The sequence below is a fragment of the Adiantum capillus-veneris genome, chromosome 19 (genome assembly GCF_014529385.1).
Source record: "Adiantum capillus-veneris isolate H3 chromosome 19, ASM1452938v2, whole genome shotgun sequence".
NCBI lineage: Eukaryota > Viridiplantae > Streptophyta > Polypodiopsida > Polypodiales > Pteridaceae > Adiantum > Adiantum capillus-veneris.
The window spans coordinates 55,895,600-55,917,878 of record NC_140949.1 but is presented as its reverse complement, the minus strand read 5'-3'; the positions used below and the strand labels follow the sequence as shown (position 1 = coordinate 55,917,878).

General features: G+C 41.5%; 1 protein-coding gene across 1 annotated transcript; it reads right to left on the bottom strand.

The window, feature by feature from the left end:
* Window positions 1–1,249: 1,249 nt before the first annotated feature.
* On the bottom strand, window positions 1,250–5,965 carry LOC147434057 (isocitrate dehydrogenase [NADP]). The gene is made up of 16 exons (XM_086490674.1): window positions 5,750–5,965; window positions 5,111–5,154; window positions 4,921–5,030; window positions 3,876–3,913; window positions 3,718–3,795; window positions 3,594–3,647; window positions 3,416–3,517; window positions 3,229–3,320; window positions 2,997–3,100; window positions 2,838–2,906; window positions 2,628–2,743; window positions 2,513–2,547; window positions 2,263–2,405; window positions 2,025–2,147; window positions 1,709–1,795; window positions 1,250–1,587 (listed from the first exon to the last, which is right to left on the bottom strand). The coding sequence occupies exons 1-15, from the start codon at window positions 5,799–5,801 to the stop codon at window positions 1,714–1,716; spliced, it is 1,242 nt and encodes a 413-aa protein (XP_086346800.1). The 5' UTR covers window positions 5,802–5,965; the 3' UTR covers window positions 1,250–1,587; window positions 1,709–1,713.
* Window positions 5,966–22,279: the final 16,314 nt, after the last annotated feature.

Sequence of the window (22,279 nt, the reverse complement as noted above, 5' to 3'; positions counted from 1 at the left end):
ACGGTGTGAGCTATATTAAACGATTAAATGAATCCTGCCGTTTCAAAAGCTCTGCCAAGTGGCTTACGGAGAGGCCAGATTTTTGAAATCGGCTTGTACGCTAACGAAGTAACAAGAGTCTAAAACACCAAGCTCAAATTTTGACCTTGGAATTTAAGATTCAACTACATTATAGCGACAATTTCACAGTTTTAACCAAAAAGACATGTAGCTGATTGATTTCATCGTTTGACAAATAAGAGAAGCACCTTACAAACAAGGGTTTCCAAGCCACACCCTAGTACCTAATCCATCCCTATTTTGCCTCTAATGTTCATCACCACTACCCACCATGAACAAGATGGAATGCCAAAAATCAAACAAGAGGAAACTTTTGTTCATCGCTTCCAAAGAAGACAAACAAAGAGAGGGATGCCAACCCTAGTTTATGACTGCATCTCCTAATTATCAAAAGATAAAAGAGGAATATCTTGCATTGTTCTCCACTACTAGTTTTTTCTTGAAATAATGTTGAAATGCAAAAGTGTCTAAACAGGACATGAAAGTGTCCTTTCAGGGTTTTGAAAAAATTCAAGCTCTCCTAGAAAAACCTATTCTTTTGAAAAACCCTTTCTGGAGTGTGTAGATTTGGGATTCTCAGGGCTGCCAACAAGATAAATGATAAATAAGGGAAGGAAGATGTATTGGTTTCACACAAAGAATACAGGACGAGTATGCATATCATGCCACCTGCCAATTTTACTTTTGAACCTGTCCAAAGTCCACTATAATCTTTGCTTAGCAGTAATGTTAAACTCCATGAAAATTCTGGCCATTGGGAATACTCTAACATGCTGCATCTAAGACCCCTTTAGAAATGATGCCTGAGAGAGTTGATCACAGAACCGATAACAAGACAAAAGCACTGCAAACATTCCAAGAAGGCTGAGCCTGTTGTATCTTCATAAATCACAGGAGAAAAGAGTATCAGCAAAATTGTTGCATACCTAAAGCGACTGGAAAGACTGCCCATATTTGCGATGGAGAGAGTCACACGTTGATGGACAAATAACATTATCCAATGTTTTACTCCCTCCAGGATTCAATATTCAAAACCCTATAAACTAAGGCAGATGGAAGTCTTGCAGATACATCTAAAAGCAGAGCTTTTGCACACACATCAACCAGTATCCAAAAGAGGAAGTAATCAGTTCATCTCTACCTATGAAAAACTTGGACAAAGTGAAATTTGACAAAGTTAAGAGCAAGCTGTAAAAATTTCTTGATCATCCATTGCACAGGTCTTTTGCCAAAGAATAAATGACTATACGGCATCCACAGCAACCTCACAGGGTTGTTGCATTGGAATTCAAATGTCAATCTTACAACCAAGTATAATATGTCCAGGAAGCTAGATCCTCAAGAGTTCGCCCCACCATCTCTCAAACAGGTGCATCTTATTTGAAAATTTGAATTGGGGCATTCCGAGAACATCCAAAGCTCAGACTGACCTCTTCTTTGCACCGCAACCATGAGAAAACTTGCCTTATTCTCCAAAAACTACAAGACGTTCCGTACAAAACTGTGGGAGCTTAGGAAAGCAGTTACCTGATGACAAGCGTAATATAATGAGGCAAAGAACACACAGTAGGCACATCAAGCAAAAATAACATCAATACCGCAAGTGATTCGCAATATCAAAAACCCACAAAAGAAAAAAGGCGAAGACCTTTCTTATACAGAGAGCTTCTCGGTTAGATGTTTTGCAACAGCATCAAGAAATTCCTCAGTGTTCAAGTAATGATTCCTGGAAAGCCTGCAATAAAGCAATGAAAACAGTCAATCCAGCACAAAAAACAGATTACAGATTAAGTGCAAAATTGAGTACATAATGAGATGTAGCCAAGAGATAACTCAAGATGACCCGCCAACGGGGGAGGGAAGAGGGGGGGGGGGTTTGGGGGGGGGGGGGGGGGGGGGGGGGGGGGGGATGTTGAAATACATCTTTCACTGTCGAGGAAAGAAAGCACAGGATGAATCTTTACTTTGGGCCATGAATCAATAAAGCTAGGTCCTTGGTCATTTTTCCAGCTTCCACCGTCTCAATACATGCAGCTTCCAATTTTTCACAGAACTCCTGCAGCTCCTTGTGTCCGTCCAGCTTGGCCCTACAAAATCAAACAGACATAAGAAGCACATTGATTAAGCAGTTGTATTGTCACAACTGATGAGGACAAATATATCCAGAAAACAAAGTTGGAAGTCCAAATCTCAAGTACAGACCTGTGAGCAAGCCCCCTGGACCAAGCAAAGATAGAAGCAATACTGTTGGTGCTCGTCTCTCCACCTTTCTGATGGACCCTGTAATGTCGGGTTACTGTTCCATGTGCAGCCTCTGCTTCAATGGTCTTGCCATCAGGAGCCACCTAAGATGTCCATAAAACTGTTATAGCCCTAGTGCAGTGTGAATGATGGGGAAGAAAATATAATCCACAAATAATAAAGCAACCCTTAACCAGGGGAAAACACTTACAAGAACTGATGTCATGAGTCCAAGAGATCCAAAACCTATTTACATAAAGAAAGCTCAACAACAAGCCGCACATGTTCCAAACCTTAATAAAAAAAACCATATCAACACAATTCACCCTGTGCAAGGAAGTCGCTCTGCACATCACCATCATAATTTTTACAAGCCCACACATAGCCACCATCACTTTTCAAGGCATATGCAACCATATCATCAATAAGCCTGTGCTCGTACCTAAAAGCATGGGACCAAAGACAAGAGTGAGGCCCTGCATATTATCATAGCAATACAGATGGAATCAAAGCCTTCCAACATTCTCGAGTCTCACCATATACCAGCTTCCTCATACTTTGACTTCCAATCAGCTTCATAGACCTCTTGGAAGATGTCTTTGAACCTGCTTGGGAAAACTAAATTCATTCCAAGAAATGCCCACAATAATCTTCACAATAAGACACCCAAGTTCGAGAGATATGATGAGAATTACCTTCCATCATACTTCTTCAATATAGTATTTTTCGTGCTCAAGTAAAGAGGCCATTTCTTTTCAAAAGCCATTGCCATAGAAGCCTCAGCAAAACTGCGAATAGACTACAGGGCAAAAGAACTTAACAATCAACGAACATGTTGATATTGAGCTCAAAGAAAGTGGAAGAATTTTCCAAAAACAGTATAGCTTCTAAAGCAAGATTCTTCACAATCATAACTCACTAAGGTACCTCATCAGTATTGTACATGCTCAGGGCGACACCACCAGCTCCCTGAAAATCAAATACCTCCATCTCCTCAGCTTCACCTCCTTTTGAAGGAACTGACACACACAGAAATACAGAACTTAAATAACAGTCATAAGAGAAAGCTAAATGTCAAATAAGCCATAACCAAAGGCATTTGTTAGTAATTGACCAAAGACTAGCTTGAGCTTTCCAGGGCATTTGATGACAGTGTCAGTGGCTCTGTATTGATCACCAAAAGCATGCCTCCCGATGCAGATAGGTTTTGTCCAGCCTGCAAGGAAAGGACGGGTAGAGGTTTAGCAACCAAGCAAAAGGCCAAGCCCTACAACCCCATCCATTTTGCTTACCTGGAACTAGCCTCGGAACATTCTTGCAAACAATAGGCTCTCGGAACACAGTGCCTACAATAGATTATCAGGAAGCTAAATTGCCTGAATGAAAGCTTGGAAGCAAAAGGTATGCTATACTCACCATTCAAAATATTTCTGATGGTACCATTTGGACTTTTCCACATGAACTTCAGTCCAAACTCCTTCACTCGCGTTTCATCTGAGAAAAGATAGTGTGGAATTGAATATCTAACCTCATAATATGAAAACTTTTAGAAGTTTCTTAGTCCTCTCACTCACCAGGAGTAATCGTTGCACACTTCACAGCCACGTTGTACCTGGAAAACAAACAAGAAACCGTATGCTTTCATATTCATAAACAAGTTAAGATCACCATGATCCATCAACAATACACAATCAAACAGTTTAATTACTGTGCATCTTAACCAATCAGTTGTACACATCCCAACATTGCCAAATGTTCCTCCAAAAACAAACCCAAGGAACAAGGGGACCTAAGTTTCAATCCTTCATCGACGGATATTGAGTTGTTTATGAATGAACCCCTAATCTCTGTCTTATTATACAATATAGGCTGTAGCACATGGCAGAAAGCAAAAAAAATTACTTCAAAACCATCACGCATCCTCATGCCTCCAAATTTCAGTCGTGATACAACCTGAACTGCAAGAGGAAGAACTTGGCAAGATTGAATTGAAACTCAAAGTTGGCAAAGCACTTTCTCAAAGTTGACATGATGCTGCCAGCAAGAAACTCGATAGATTTGACCAATGATTGAGCCACTGCAATTGGCCATCCGTGAATCTCAGGCTGCTTACACACTGCCTGCCCAATCTCAGGCATGCAGATGTGGTAGTCAGCTCGCGCAAAACCATTAGTAACAAAAAGAGGCCATGAACATAATTGTAGGTAGCCAATACCCCCTGTCCTAGCTTGCCCAAGCTTGGGCGGGGATCGAGCTTCTGCCAGCTCGCGCAGCGAAGGGCATCGAACCGATACACTGCAGAGTAGAGCTGATACAGCCATCGTGTTTTTGACACACGACGCTTTCAGTGTGTAACGCATGGCCGCCCCCGTCCCAAGCATGATGAACCTATAAATATTTTTGAGGTTCCAGAGAGCCTCCAAGTAACACTAACATGCATCTTTCTAAAAACTCATCATCCAATTCCTCTTTAGAGCACGAATAGTTTCCTTTCACAACCTCTTATGTTAGCCTAATATAATCCCAAGATTTGCTCGATGACTCAAAGAAACACACAAACTGAAAACTTCAAATAAAGTGTACAACCTAACTTTAAGCACAAAAGTTGTGAGTAATTACTTTAAGGTGGCCAAAGCTGACTCAGTTGTCACATGATCATTGGTAGCATCTCTGTGTTCCAGCCCAAGGTCAAAATACTTTATGTCCAGGTCAAGGAACGGCAGAATGAGCTGTACAAACACACTAGCATACATATAAGTATCAAAGCATTAAAGATGCTACATTTAAATTATTATGGAAACAATTTGACCTTATCCTTAATCATCTTCCAGATCACCCTTGTCATTTCATCACCTGTATCAACAGAAACCAGCAAAAGAATCACCCAATTATGACAGCTAAAATCAGTATGAGTAAAGAGATGCACAATCAGAGAGAGAGAGAAAGAGAGAGAGAGAGAGTGTGAAGGAAGAAAACAATCTTCAGAGCAACTTTGATCACAGGTCAATTCGTTGGGTGTTAAGTAGCATTATTAGCAAATTGAAACTGATGCTGTCAAAAGGTGATTCGAGGGCGCTGTCTTGAACATTAGGCATAGATCAGAGGTGCTTAAATTCTTAAAATTCACCATGCGTCACAGAGAACATAGGTGCTTAAATTCTTAAAATTCACCATGCGTCACAGACGAACATTCGATTCCACATGAAGAAACACTATAGATCTGATACAGATGGCTAGCATAAGTCCGACCGAATCGAGAGCTCACGCAGAATCACCTTGAGTAATATTCATGACAAATGGCAGAGAGACAGACACACACGCAGAGAGAGAGAGAGAGAGAGAGAGAGAGAGAGAGAGATCTTCAAACAAAAACAATACTGGAGATTCATTGTCCAATCCCAGTGAGAGGAGGAGAGAGACGCGGAGAAGGAGCACAGCAGAAGTTTACCGTCCATCTCCACGATAGGCTTCTGAACCTTGATCTTGTTGAAGGCGGCCATGGCGATTAGTCGACGAGCTTGCGATTCCGTCTGTGTAGCAGCTCGAGTTTCTCAGAGACCTCTAGGCTCTCGCAGAATCTCGCACTCTCTCTTTCTCTCTTTGATCAATGCAAAAGCCGGATTCTAAATTTGAAATGAAATCCACGTGCGTGCTGTCGATTGGCTCTTTCCTTCGAGCGAGCCGCACCTTGTCTGGCAACGCCGTATTAGGGTTTAAAATGTCCCTTCAATTTCGTAACCCGTTTGTCTTTTCAGAGTTTGAAGGGAACACTCCATCACCCTCCACCTTCAGATGGGATCTACGGCTGGGGGGATTGGGACCGTCCGATGCACTTTTGTAAAATTGGGGCGGCTTGTAAATTTGGGATCAGGTTGCTTGTAAATCCGGGGTTGTCCTTGCAGCGAGCCATGTGCTCTAACTAGTCTTGCTTGGTGGGCGTTGCTATAGAACCTACCAAGACATACGCAGATTGACGTCAATCATCTAGCACTGAAGTAAATGAAGTACACAATGCATTGATGATTTTTTTAAAAAAATTGGGTATATGATGACTAATTACCTCTACATCTATCTATAAAATGGTGGAATTTCACGGCATCGACGAACTTTTAAAAATGAAATGCATGTGTATTTATTCCCCAAATCAACCGTAGTCAATTTTCTCTTATTTCTCACAGTACCCGAGAGAGAGAGAGAGAGTTACGTGTTGTCGTAGTCGGAGGGAACAAGGAGTCTTGGTTGTCGATATTTGGGGAGGAAAATGTTAGGCAAAAGTTGTCCTCGTGCTACAGAATGGTTATGCAAAGGAGAACGTTGGCCTGCAATATATAATGCATTGCCAAACAAGGACGTAAGTACTTAGATTCACAGCAACCACCTAGGAATAAAGTAAACATGTGCAAAGTGCATTGAGTACTATAATACATAACTTGAATTGCCAATTTGTCAGAGAAGAAGTGTGGGTCTATTTGGTATATAGATTCAATGATTGAGATTGAGCATTCACTACTGAGAAAAAAACATGTGGCTAATTTAAGCTTAAGGAAGCATTGAGAAACTCAAAAAATATAGAAAGCATCAACAGGCTAAAAATTGAAATACACTACTGACCTGGTAATCGTATATGGGTGTCATCCAATTGTGCAAGCTGGAGGACAATGTTTGAATCAAGCTACATCAAAGCAATGTGAATAGTTACACATTTCGTTTTGCAGTTAGGCGCAACGTGCAAATGCTAAATATACAATGTGCGTCATGCAAAAGTGCCATACGAAAGTATGGTGGAGAGTTGGCATTGTGGTCTCTCCAAGAATTATGAGAAACGGAAGTCGTGCCTTGCCACGTAGCATTTATGTGTTGCGCCAAGCAAACGTATAGGCATAGGGAATTGGATATAGATAACGGACCTCGCAATATTGTCGAGTTGGAGTCATGCTTGTACGATTGAAGCGTCCACTGTTGTGAACTTATCATCAGACACAAAACAAGAGTCAAGACAAATACAGGCGCTCATGAGTGATGTTGATACTATTGAGGTTGTATGTTGTCTCAGGCCTTGTCGTCCATTGCGACATATCTAAATAAGCAAAAGCTTTTGCTTATCAACATCATCAATGAGGCGTTTCAGGCTTAGCGTCCCACGTTGTTCGAGCTATTATGATGGAAACACATCCTTGAGCACAAGCGAAATTAAGCTTGGGATGAACACCTTGCTCAGGAGCAGCACCTCTTGCCCCAAGTGCCGATAATTTTGGTTGCACTCTAGCCTCAATTGCTAGCACACCAACTTGCCACCCATGTGCATATCCCCACTCTTTCTGGCATTAACAATTGCATTGTCACTCATAGTGAACTCCCGTTTCTTCACCGATGGATTCAGCTATATCTATGTCTCCTTGTTCGGACAGAAAGGAACCCACTCTCACAACCCATTCTTTGGCTTGGTCCCTATCCCACAAACACCCCATTTGCCCTCGTCCAGCTCTTTTCCACAAAATGACTTCACAGGTTTGATATAAGCATCTTCGATACAAAAAATTTCAAGTATAAGCTATAATTAGGTCGTTAGTAATATCTTGCACATATGAACATGGCAGTGACAAAAACTCTCCTCGAGGAGGAGGGGTTGTTGCGTCAAATTTTGGATTCTCTACCTGCCCCAAAGGCCTTGCAGTTTCGCAGAGTCTGCAAGCTGTGGAACAACATACTCGCCTTATGAGCGTTTCTGTAAACCTGGTCTAGGAAGCACAAATACCATCATATGGACGGTGCCATCCCATTATGGATTGTGTCATAAAATCTAATATCTAACCAACCCAAATGATTTTCTCATATTAAACTAATCGTTTAATGTGGGAGAATAAATGGGAACAAGGGTTAGAATATAGACATGTGCTTATGGATTTGTCTCAACGCGTGGCCAAGGTTAAAGGGGTCCAAATGAGAGATGGTATGTTAAAGAGCAATGCTACCTAATGGAGCTTAAAGACCTTAGGGTTAACTTCATTAAAGACCTCCAAAAGTTAGTGTCACAAAAAGTCCTTTGACATTAGGCAAGCTAGGGATGACCTTGAGGTGGGAATCCTACCCAAGCATGAGGTGTTTGTCGTGCTTGCTAACTAAGGTGCTTAAGGTGTTTGTGGGAACCTTGCCCAAGATTGAGATGCTTCTCATGCTTAAATAACTAAGGTTCTTGAAGTGTTCAATTCAAACATGATCTCTCAAGAGGCATAAACAATTTTCATGCTTAAATAACTAAGGTGTTGAAGTGTTTAATTTAAACATGATATCTTAAGAAGCATAAAATACACATGTCAAGATCCTCCCCATGTGGCCCTCATGACATGCTTGAATCCTATTGGATAGGCTTTAAAGGGGTCCAATGAGAATTTAGATGCATAAAAATAAATAATTAAGTTCTTTCTCTCAAAGAGGAAAAAGAGGACACGTGTCCAAATTATATAATTTAGTAATACGAGAGAGAGAGAGAGAGAGAGAGAGAGAGAGAGACAGGTGGACCGAGCATGAGAGGGGGTATACTCTTCCACTCTCTCTCTCTCTCTCTCTCTCTCTCTCTCTCTCTCTCATTGTGTGAAGTGCAAAATGCAAGAGCTCCATCTCCTTCTCCAAGCTTGTTGAGAAGTTGAGAGCCTACACCAACACTCTTGGCTATGGAATGCAAATCCAACCAAGAGCCATGCTTCAATGCTTAAGCTTGCCATCTTCTTCATCTTCATTACTATGCTATTATGTTATGGTAAGCAAAAAGAGTGATGATAAGAGAGGAACTATTTCTTTCTCCTATGAATGATTCTTCTTCTTCTTCCCTACCCCCATTCCCCGCTAGCTCTCTTCGCCTTTTAAGGTGTTTGAGGCCTTGGGATTGAGGCCGGGGATAGTTAATGCTTTTTGACAAATTTTATGTTATGCTCATGATGCATGAAGCTTTCCATCTTCATAGCATCACCAAGGTCACAAGGGACACAAAGATTGTATTGTACCAAGTCTCTCTTGATGGGAGAATCTATAATACAAATGCCTTTTGGAGAGGGACCGGCTCCAAGTAAATCCGGTTCTCAACTATTGTCATGTTCTCTAATACTCTCTGTTGTAAAATTATTGTTCATGCCAAGTTAATTAAGTATTATGGTTATGTTTATACCGCCAATTAAGTTCACCCTCTATGTTCTCCAAGTAGTCTCACAAAAATGCTCACTCTAATTCTCTTAATTCTGCTATTCTCAAAGTTCATAGGCCATTTCCATTACATTGGTATCAGAGCATTTGGTTTTTCTTTTCTTGCTTAAGAAGAGAGGTCCTTAAGTAGCCTATTAATGATTGATTTTGTTAATTATATTAGGGTAAGTGGGATTGGGATCTATTATCGATTTTGTTGAGCCCACTATGTGGGATATGGTGCACACTTCGGGAGCTTTTTGTCTTAATAATGGGGTCTTTTTAGACTTGCCTACGGTTTACCATTGAGTCATAAGAAGTCCGAAAGGAGCTAGCCCTCGGCAATTCTGCAATATTAGGCCACTCCACTACTCTCTATAATTAACCAATTCGAGTCGTGGGTGTAGATAATTAAGTGCTAATTTTCAAAGGCTAAGAGGAGTAGCAACTAAGGTAATTTCCAAAGAATACACTAAGTAAACACATAAGTATAATTAGGACGGCTGACAATAACCAAAAGAGTAGAATGAACATTGATAACTTTGATTTTGCACATGAAGGTGCTAATGATGATGCCTCCATGTTTGTAAATTATCTTGTTACAAGGTTGTAGCAAGCTATGGGCAACCTTGCTTTGCAAGCCGAAGTTACTCAACAACTTCGTGCTTATGGGATTTCCCTTCCTCTCCAAGAGGGGAGAGAGCTTAGGAGGCCTCTTGATGAGACCCGCAAAAGAACCCCATACGAGAGGACGAATTCAAAGAACAAGAAAGTACCTAAGTTCCTCTGAAGATGTGGCTCCACAAAGACGACGGTCTAGACGATCGCCAACTCCTCCCAAGAGGAAACGGTCAACACATAGTCCTTCTCCTCGTCACTCCGAAAGGAAAGAGAGTAAAACAAAGGAAGAAAAGGTCAAGAAAGAGGTCACCCTCTTCTCCTTCTTCTTCACCTTCCTCCTCTTCTGACGAAATCTATGGCTATTGTCCTAGAGAATACAAGAGGGAAGGACATCACAAATCATACCCTGCATGGCGAAGGTCACAAAAGCTCAAGAAGTTCAAAGAGGGAGGAAAGAGTATCTCTTTTCTCAAATATATAGCATGAGCATTACATGACTTAACAAAGAAGAACGTTAAGTATTCATGGACTGCTAAAAAGAAAAATGCTTTTGACAAGCTCAAAGAGAAGCTTACCTCTCAACCAATCCTCATGCTTCTGGATCTCTCAAAGCCATTTGAGGTCCAATGTGATGCTTGTCATGATTTCCTTGGAGCAGCCTTGCTTCAAGAAGGACATGCCATAGCATATGAGAGCCGAAGGCTCAATACGGATGAATGGGTCTTAGATTGAGAAAGAGCTTTTAGCTGTTCTACATGCCCTACACACATGGAAGCACTATTTATTGGGGACTTCATTCATTTTACAAACAGACCACCAAAGTCTGAAGTACTTCATGACGCAAACCAAGCTTTTCGACAAACAAATGAGGTGGGTAAATTTTTTTTCGCAATTTTATTTTCATATTGCTGGTAAGCACAATCAAGTAGCCGATGCACTTTCACGACGCCAAAAGTTAATGTGATGTCTATAACAACTCACAATGATCTATCTTCTATGATAGATGAGTGTGCTACCCTGACTTAAAGATGTAATATCAACCCTTGATTTGGGGAAGAAAGAGGAACCATTTACCTTGCAGGATGGTTATCTTCTCCATGGCAATAGGCTATGTGTTACCCACTCCCTTCGTGAGAAAGTCATGTATGAATCCCATGCCCCTCCCTATGCGGGGCATAGATGCATTCAACCTACTCTCCGAGGAGTAGAGACATACTTCTATTGGCCTACCATGAAAGTGGACATACAAGAATATGTTTCAAAATGTGTAGTATGTCAAAAGACTAAGTATGATAGAGGGAAGCAACCTGGAGTACTCCAGCCATTGCCAGTCCCTAATTAACCATGGGAGAGTCACTACAAGACGTCACGCAGAAGTTGGCGCAGGTACCGATGAAATAGCATTAATTTTTAAACTAAAAAGTGCTGAAATAAGCCTCGTAAGAGACGCCAGTATCGTAGCGTCGGTATGACCATTGGTATAGCGGGCGTCGAAATACACCTTTAAATAGGTGTCGGAATATGCAACGTAATAAGCACCGGTATTTAGATACTAAATTCCGATGCTCATTCCGTTTCCCATACCGACGCTGATACCGTCACCTGTATCGACGACCAAAACCTAGAGGGAACTAATACTGCATGCACTGCAGCAAAAAAAAACAGCCCTCTCTGCCCAAAGGAAGAGTGCACAAGCAACCGCACTCCACCTACAAGCTAACGCTAAAGAGCGAGTGTATGGCAATTAGCAAGATTGTAAGAATAACATAACGTGAACATAATTAAAACATGAGTCAAAAACATAACGTGAACATAATTAAAACATGAGTCAAAAATTGTAAAACCATAAACATAACCTGTTTGCCATACCATAACCATTACCATAACTTGCTTGTCATACCATAACCATAACAGCCATACCATCATTGCACAAGCATAACCATAACCATCACACGATTGCTATACCATCATAGCAAAACCATAACCATCACCTGATTGCCATACCATCATTGCACAACCATAACCATAACCATCAGATGATTGTCATACCATCATAGCAAAACCATAATCTTAAGTTGACTGTCAAACCTTAACCATAACATATGTGCCATACCATAAACATAACCATAAACCATAAACATGAGCACTACAAAACTATACATATGCAAACAATCACTGAGTGAGAAGACCCTCATGGTAATGCCTCCCACTCGACGTCCTCTCCCTCCTCTTGCAGCTGGGTCAAAAGGGCCACAAGTCCATGCTTGTACCCATACTTCTCCTCTTGGCGTGTCGGAAGGCGCTTCACGACAACTTCCTGCAAAATTATGGTTTAATCATTAGATAAATCTTCAAATAACATATATATTACCAATAATTTAAAGCATATGTATAATACATACAAACTCATGTCGAAGCGTATCGTAGCCTCCACTCCCAAGATGTGACGCTCCAACAGACTCCAAGCGTGCTCTGGCTGCATCTCTCTCTGCTGAAATCTATCGGGATTGTGTTGTGCCTCTCGTGCAATCTCCGTCCACTCCTCTCCGTCCAACCATGCCGGCTTGGGACTGCCGTCATTGTACCTGTCTCTCGCCTCTGATCGACGGTGTGACATTGAGGACCTCGCCATGCTCAAAATCCAGGCGTTCGAGACTTGATCGTACACCTCTGTCGGCCTGTACTCTCTCTGAATGGCGTCGACGATGTAATTCTTTCCCTCAGCATCGAGGTTTTCCCAAATCTCCATCACAGAGTGACCAAACTGAATCGTACAGAGCTGTCGAATCCTCTGTCGCATTTCCTTTCCGACCCTATCTACCATAATAGCCCTATCCCTGCTCTTGTACACCTTGCTAGGATCATGCTCGTGTGATCCCCAAGGTGTACGTGGTGTGCTCATCGGTGAACTATCTACTGAAGAGAGTGGTGGACTCTCTCTCGGTGGTGTGGACGAATCGGTAGAACCACTACCACAGCAACCACCACCTCCAGAACAACGGCTACGTTGACTCGAGGATGAACCACCCGTTGATGTAGGGAGCACACGAGTCTTAGACGTATGGGGCACGCTAGACTAAGGTGTGGGGCCACTCGGTGTAGGGACCACACTAGTCCCGGGCATAGGGTCGGCCATAGTAGGTCTAGAGGGACCTGCACCCCAAAGGTGCTGTGCCATCGCGATCTGCTCTTGTGTGAACTGAGACAAAAACGAGCCCATCTGCTCGGGTGACATGCCGGCTGGAGTGACAGGAAAACGAAAACTAGGAGAGTATGGCTCATCATCATCGGCCATGGCTAATCATACACAAACAACACCCACAAAATACGTTAGTTTACGTAAGAAATGCTTAATCAATACAAATAACAAATCAACAAAACTGCTACACAAATGACAACTAAAGTGTATTGTAGACTAATAAAAAGATCTTTACAAAAGGTTTCCTAGCAAAATTCATTAGTTAATCTCTCATCCTCTATGAGATCTGATGCACCAAAGATGTCTATCTCAATGTGTACTTCTGCATCTTCGTCATCAAACTCTACTTCTTCGTCGCTCTCCGCATCAACTTCACTATTTGACACCTCATCTCTAGGTTCATACAATTGCTCAATGCTGACATCCACCTCAGAATCTAAACTTAAAGTTGGAGTCGTCCTGCGCTTTGTTCATGAATCACTTCTTCGAGCTCAGCATCCAATCCTTCACACACTTGCTTGCTACATGGAGCAACTTGAACGACATAGAGCCAGCAGGGTTTAGACAGATCATTCTCATCATTTTCTATCCATAGTGGATCGTGTATGAACACAACTTGTTCACAATGCTGCGGAAGTACCAATGTATCCCGCACATATGTCCACACCCGCCTAGAGTTCACTTGAATCAATCCACTCTTGTCTTTGCGCACAGTTGCATTAGGGCCACTGGTAATAACTTTGAACCACTTGACATCAAAGATAAACATATCAAACTTTCTAGTTGCACGGTTGCGCTTGAATTGAAGGCGATCTGTCAAACGTTGTTGCTTTTCCCCTTCGTACCTCTCTAGCCACTTTTGCATGATGTCTGAGTTGAGAAGACAAAATCTCATAACCTTTTCTCGCGTTGTGATGTCCGTCTTCCTAATGATTCCTTGTCCCTGCGGCTCGTCCCTTGTCACCTTGACGTTGACCTCAGTAGTCCACATTCGAGGCATCTCTGGATCAATTGAGACCAAAAATTCACTGATGAGAACAAGAGACTCTTGTACAAGCCATCCTTCGGCCATGCTACCCTCGGGGCGATCCCTTTGACGAACAAACCCCTTTAAAGTCTTCATAAATCTCTCCAAGAAGAACATCCACCTGCTATGGACCAACCCATCAACAACTGCAACTTCATCGACCACATGCACAAGTACATGCATTTGGATGGTAAGAATGTTTGTTGGAAAGTACTTCTCCACCATGCACACTGCTTCAATAGCATTTAAGCGTGCTGCATCGTTGTTGTCTTCTCTTATCTCTTTTGAATTGATCCAGCGTACCAACTCACTGATTTTGTAGATTGTTTTTCTAATGACTTCTGTCAAACAACCCTTTATGGCAATTGGTAAGATGAACTGTAAAAATTTGTGCCAATCGTGGGACTTAAGACCGTTGAATTGTCATCTCTCATAAAAGCCGTTTTCAAACATCGCATGCACCTTGTGGGAGTCTTGAATGAAGATATAGTCTTCTTTAATTGTTGCTCTTCTGCGCGACTCAGAACCCATGGACCTTTTGGTATAAACCACTTTCCATTGGGTTTAAGTCAAGGCCACATCTCTGGCATTCGACCCATAGCTTGTAGGTCGTCTCTTTGGACCTTGCTCTCCCTTTTTCTAGTGATGGTCTTCCAGATAATCTCCCCCACATTCTTGAAGATGTGCATTGGGTCGAGCAAATGATTAATCAGTAGGTCACTCCTGTACGGGAGATCATGGAAAATAGAAAGTCTTTTCACTCCAGGTGGCATCCAATCTCCCCTCTCCAGCCACATGTTTTTCCAATCGCTCGCTTTTAGTGGATGCATGTCATGTTTGCATATGTTTGTCCACGTAGCTCATGTCCTTCATGCAAAAATCTACCATGCTCCTCGTAAATTGTCTTGCTCAAATGCTTAGAGCGGCGGAAACCAAGTTGAGGACCACATTTCGGACATGCATGATTGCCCGAGTAACTCAAGCCTAAAACATCACATATTAATATTTAAAAGCGTTGACATAGCCATGAATCACATGTGTGTGAGGGTTTCAAAGGCACTTCCATGAGCACTCACCAAAGCCTAGCCAATCGTGCGTGGTTCACATGAGAATGCCTTGCACATGTACATTCCATCGTCCGATTGGTTGGGACATATCAACCACATTGATTCCTGTCCACAAGATTTGGAGCTCTTCTATAAGTGGTGCCACATAGACGTCCATGATCTTTGCTTTGTACTTTCTTGGGACGATCAATGACAACAACAGATGGCCCTTCTTGATAGCGAGCCATGGTGGAAGATTATAATTAACCAGACAAATAGGCCACATGCTCCATGACAAACTCCGTAATTTGAGTGGGTTTACTCCGTCCATTGCCAGACCAAAGCGGATATGTAACATTTAATGGCCTAGTAACTTGTGTGTAGTGGAAAATACCATGAACATAGTGAGCATTTCATTAGAATAGATTCCTAATGAGATTAACAAGAGTACTTGGGTGGAGAGAGCAACAAAAAGCATAACACCTAGTTAGATAGCATGAACAATACTTCAAAAGAGAGAGAAATTAAGCAATTGACAACAGTTGAGGACCGGATTTGCATGGAGCCAGTCCCCCCCTCCAAAAGGCTTTGTATTATGGTTTCTCCCATCAAAAGAGACATTTTACAATACAATTTCTTGTGTTCCTTCAATACTAGCTAGTGCAATGAAGATGGAAACTTCATGCACTAAGAAAAACACTTGTCAAACACAACATCAATTCCGTCACGGTCTCAGACCCAAGACCTCACACACCTTCAAAGATGGTGAGAGCGAGCGGGGTATGAGAGTAGATTGAGAGGAGGAAGGAGTATTCTTACGAGAAAGATGTACATCTCCTCACATAATCACTCATATTAGCATAGCTTAGCTTAGTAATTAGCATGGTAGAGGAGATGAGCATGCATTGAAGCTTGGCTCTTGGTTGGATTTGCATCACAAAGCCAAGAGTTGTTGGTGTAGGCCTTCCTTCTCACAAGCTTGGAGTAGGTGATAAGCTTTCCATTAAAGCTTGAGAAGGAGAGAGAGTCTTCTTTACTTCACACATGAGATAGTGTGAGTGTGTGTGTCAATAATGCCTTGCAAAAATCAGCCCCCTCTCTCTCTTGGTCGACCCCCTTGCTAATTACTCATGCTAGCATCCTATTGGACCTCCCCAGGCTTAGCCAATGACAATTAAGCAGCATAAGTGATAGCCTTCTGACATGTGTCCCCCTTTTCCCTTTTGTGAGAGCTTTAGGTAATTTAATAATTGAACGAAACTCTCATTGGACCCCTTTGCCTCCTGGCCAATAGGAATCAGGCAGGCCATTGGGCTGCTGATGCTCATTGGTCCCCTTGGGAGACTGCCCAATAGTCTTCTAGAGAGCTTAATTCTTATTGGTTCTTTTAATAAGTGTTTTTAAATTAATTAAACTAGACTTACTCTAGCCTAATTCTCATTGGTCCACCTTCATGGCCATCCAATAGGATTTGAGGACACCTTGTGGGCATCTGGCCTAGGGAGCTGACATGTGTCCCTCTTTTCCCTTGTGTACAAATGAAGCTTGTGAGTGTGTGTGGGTGTTTCTCTCTCATCCCCTACTTCTTGGGCTCGCCCCCTCCTATGTAGGGTTTGACAAAGACTTTTTGGGACACACTCAAAGCATCCAATTCCCCTAATGTTTGACCTTTGGACACAACCTTTGAATTTTGGAACCTTAGCATTTTGGAAGTCTTAATGGGCTAAACCTTAGGGTCTTTTGAGCCCATTGTTGCACATAGCTCTTTTGCAGATGGCCCCCCCTTTGGATCCCTACTGTGGCCTATCTGCTAGCTTAACCAATATTCTAGCTTTTTCTCCCCTGGCACTTCCCCATATTAAATGATCAGTTTAACATGAGAAAATCATTTAGGAGAATTAGATATTGATTATTATGATAGGATACATCGAGGCTCGTTCTTAAATGTAGGCCAACTTTCCTCTATGTGCTTCCATGCACGAGAGTTAGCAGGTACCCGCATAACATCATCTGTCGATCTAGTATTTGAGTGCCATGTCATCAAAGAGGCTATGGACTTGCACCTCAACATGCTCTTTATTCTTGGAATGATAGGAAAGTGTCGAAGGACCTTTGCAGGGATAAATTTTCCTTGTGTGTCCTCCCTGTACCTGTTTGATCCACAATTGGGACATTCTTCGAGGTTTGCATACTCATTGCGAAAAAGTATACAATCATTAGGACATGCATGTATTTTCTGATAATCCAAGCCCAAATTAGTAAGAAGCTTTTTAGCGACTGGAGGGGTAGGGGGCATGTGATTCCCTTCTGGCAAGATTTGCTCATTCAGCAACCTGACGTTACATGAACAAATCAGCCCTTTAATCACTTTATATGGACTGTAATTTGCACTTTACCATGCTTAGGATAAATATATTACCCTGAAAAGCTCTGTGAGGCATCAGACCAAACGTAGACAGATTGCAAATTAAGCATTGCCAATGTGGTACGGAGAACTGAGATTTTTGCACCAGTGTAGAGCGGCATGCGTGCAAGACTTTGCATCATCTCACCCTCCTCATCGTTGCTATCATGCCATCGATATGAATGGGATGGCTGAGGTTGGTCCACAGTACTGCGTCCAAAATTGTCGCCTTCTATGTTGGAATCCATGTCAAAGAACGCATCCAACATCTGCTCTATCTCTACTTCTTGAAATGCCGCTTTAGGTATTAGTTGGGAGGAATCAGTCGATGGTTGCTCGTTTTCAATTTGAAAATTGTCTTCTCTGGGATGAAGTTGGAGCAATATCTACTTGCGGACTTTGACCTTCAATCTCTAAACCATGAGATCGATAACGCAGGTCTTGTACTTGCTCTGTCGAAAAGAGACCGTGACTGCGTATGTGTTGATCGCATGTTTTTTGTTTTTGAAAAATCTGATGCTTGCAATGCGCACAAGGACACGCCATCCTATCGGCCATACTTTATCTACCAATGATGCAACAAATAATTAAAACACTCTAGTTGTTATAACTACACACTACTAAGTACATGACAAGCTTTAACAACCTCACATTCTCTAGCCAGGCCTGATCCCCGCACACCTCGGTCTACAGGTGCAGGGAGATTAGGACCACAGGGTAATAATCTCGTCTTTATTGGTCAATGACTATACATTAAAGTTCTTGAAGTTTGTGTGCACTTTTGAAGTCTGATTGCATTTTTTCAACTATTTTCTGCTAGCTCTAACAACCTCACATTCTCTAGCCAGGCCCGATCCCCGCACACCTCGGTCTAGAGGTGCACGGAGATTAGGACCACAGGGTAATAATCTCGTCTTTATTGGTCAATGACTATATATTAAGGTTCTTGAAGTCTCTGTGCACTTTTGAAGTCCGATTGCGTTTTTTCTACTATTAATTTGATGCTTGCTCTAACCTAACCTATAATCTAACCTAACCTATAACATAACCCTAACCTAACTTATAACCTAAACCTAACATAACCGAAGTCTGTTTGCGTTTTTAGAAGTACACGAGTTATCTTCGAAGTCCGATTGCGTTTTTTCTACTATTAATTTGATGCTAGCTATAATCTAACCTATAATCGTTATGCCTAACCTATAATCTAACCTAACATAAAACCTATACCGAACTTAACTTAATGTAACCTAACTTATAGCATCTACCTAACCTATAACCTAACCTAACCGAAGTCCGTTTACGTTTTTAGAAGTACACGAGTCATCTTCGAAGTCCGATTGCGTTTCTTCTACTATTAATTTGACGCTAACCTAACCTATAATCGTTATACCTAACCTATAATCTAACCTAATGTAAAACCTATGCCTAACTTAACTTAATGTAACCTAACTTATAACATCTACCTAACCTATAGCCTAACCTAACCGAAGTCCGTTTGTATTTTTAGAAGTACACGAGTCATATTCGAAGTCCGTTTGTATTTTTCGACTATTATGTCGTCGATAGCTCTAACCTAACCTATAATCTCACCTAACCTGTAACATAAACCTAATCTAATCTAACCTAAGATAAAAACAACACAATGGTGAGGCTTTTAGCAAAATGACAAGCCATACAGCTTGCCCACAATGCATATGCAATGTGGGCAAGCTCTATGGCTTGCCAATTTGGCAAATGGCTCACCATTGTGTTGTTTTTAGAGTTGCGAAGTGATTTTATGGCCTGAAAACCGCTCGTAGACATAGAGACAACACAATGGCGAGCCGTTGGCAATATGGAAAGCCATAGAGCTTGCCCACAATGCATATGCCTTGTGGGCAAGCTTTATGACTTGCCGTATTGCCAAATGGATCGCCATTGTGTTGTTTTTAGGGGCACGAGGTAATTTTCGCGCTTTGTGGGCACACAATGCATATGCCTTGTGGGCAAGCTTTATGACTTGCCGTATTGCCAAACGGATCGCCATTGTGTTGTTTTTAGGGACACGAGGTAATTTTCGCGCTTGAAAATCGCTCGCAAACATATAGACAACACCATGGTGAGCCGTTTGGCAATACAGCAAGCCATAAAGCTTTCCCACAATGCATATGTATTATAAGCAAGATCTATGGCTTGCCGTATTGCCAAACGGCTCGCCATGGTGCTATTTTAGGACTTGAAAACCGCTCGCGGACATATAAATAACACAATGGCGAGCCGTTGGCAATACGGAAAGCCATAGAGCTTGCCCACAATGCATATGTGTTGTGGGTAAGCTTTATGGCTTGCCGTATTGACGAACGGATTGCCATTGTGTTGCTTTTAATATGCGTTGTGGGTAAGCTCTACGGCTTGCCGTATTGTCGAGCGTAACTTAACCTAATGTAGCTTTACCTAACTAAACCTAACGTAGGTTAACATAACTTAACCTAACTTAACGTAGCTTAACCTAACCTAACCTAATACAACTTAACCTAACGTATAAAATAACCTAACATAACCTAACATAACAACGTAGCTTAACTTAACGTAACCTAACCTAATCTAACTTAACTTATAACCTAAACTTAACCTAAAACATAAACCCCATCAACTACATAATTTGAAAAACGACATAATTCAATAAAAAATTTCTTCAAAACAAGATTTTTTCATAAATTTAAACAAATTTTTTTCATAATTTAAAATGAAATTTCACATAACAAATCCTAATTTCTTTTAAAGCATTGAAAGTTTAAAGCACTCAAAGTTTAAAGCACTCAAAAGTTAAAGCATGATTTTTTTTTCTTAATATACAAAGTAATTTAAATAAACTTAATATGCATTTAAAGGTTTGAGCACTCACATTCGTCCTATTTGAGCAATGAAAGTAGTTGTAAAAGTCCTGGAACTTGCAAAAACGCACACACAAACACAAAGTTAAACCCTAAACCCTAAATCTACAAGTAAACATGAAAACAATCTTACCTTAGTGTTATGCGCGAACCCACAAGCAAGATTAGCACCTCTGACGGCGTGTATCGCAGCAAATTTGTGAGAGATGGGAAAGAGGAAAGGTTGAGAAAACGCACAAGAACTAAGAGAAATGCGCAGAGAAAGCTCACGGTTTTAATTTTTGCAGGTACCGTCGGTACAACTATCGATACAGCCATCAGAAGAGGCGTCGGTATGTGCATTCGTGTTGTCATCGAAATACATGCCGGAAGAGGCATCAAAAATTTCAATTTTAAAAAAAAAACCTTAGCTCCCTCCATAAATACACACACATATATCGGCGCCTGCTACTGACACTGGTAATGTGGCACCGGAATTCAAGTGACCTCTTGTAGTGAGTATACCCATGGACCCAAGTCTATCCATGGGAATACGGGAATATGGACAATAGTCGACAGGTTTAGCTAGCAAGCACACTTTATTCATGTCAAAAAGACTATTAAGGCACACCAAATGGAAACTCTCTTCATATCTTAGATTTTCAAACACCATAGATTGCCAACATCCATTGTGTCAGATAGAGACCCTAGAATGACCAGTTATTGTTGGAAAGGTCTCATTAAAAATCTAGGTACAAGATTGAATTTCTCTTCAACCTATCATCCACAAACTGAACGAGTACGAGCGGAAGTGCGACGCGAGAGAGAGTGCGAGAAGAATAGCACGACGATATGGTGAACTCGCTCTACTGTAATGTGTAGAGCATAGTGAGTTCTTATTAGGTTTTTACAAAAGAATATGTGTACATACCTGGCGGCCCGCCCACTTACCTGGGCGACCACATTGGGCTTTATACCCCAACAACCTCCCACTTAAAGTCCAATGTGGTACTTTAAGTGTGAGAGAAGCTACTATACAAGCTAATATACAAGAGATGTAGAGAAGTGATGTACTACCCTACACTTAACTGCTTGCGAAAATGCGCAAAGCTCTCTAAGGGAAGTCCTTTTGTAAGTAGATCAGCAGGATTTTCTGTGGTGTGAACTTTGACAAGCTGAAGTTGCTTATCCTTGAGCATTTCCCTGATGAAATGATACTTCACATCCACATGCTTTGTCTTTGAGTGATAAACTGGATTGCGAGCCAATTGTATAGCACTTTGACTATCACAATATAACACATGCATCTCTTCTTTGATTCCCAAATCTGTTACTAGTCGATTAAGCCAAATTGATTCTTTGCATGCCTCTGATGTTGCAACATATTCAGCCTCTGTAGTAGACTGAGTAACACAATCTTGTAATCTAGAACGCCATGATACTGCTCCACCAGTCAATGTAAAGACATACCCTGACGTAGACCTTCAGTTGTCTAAGTCACCTACATAATCTGAGTCTGTAAAACCCTTTACACTTAGCTCCTGGCTCCCATAGCATATATGCATACTCTTTGCAGCTTTCAAGTATATCAATATTCCTTTCACTGCCTCCCAATGTTTCTTGCCTGGGTTTTACATGTATCGACTTACTACT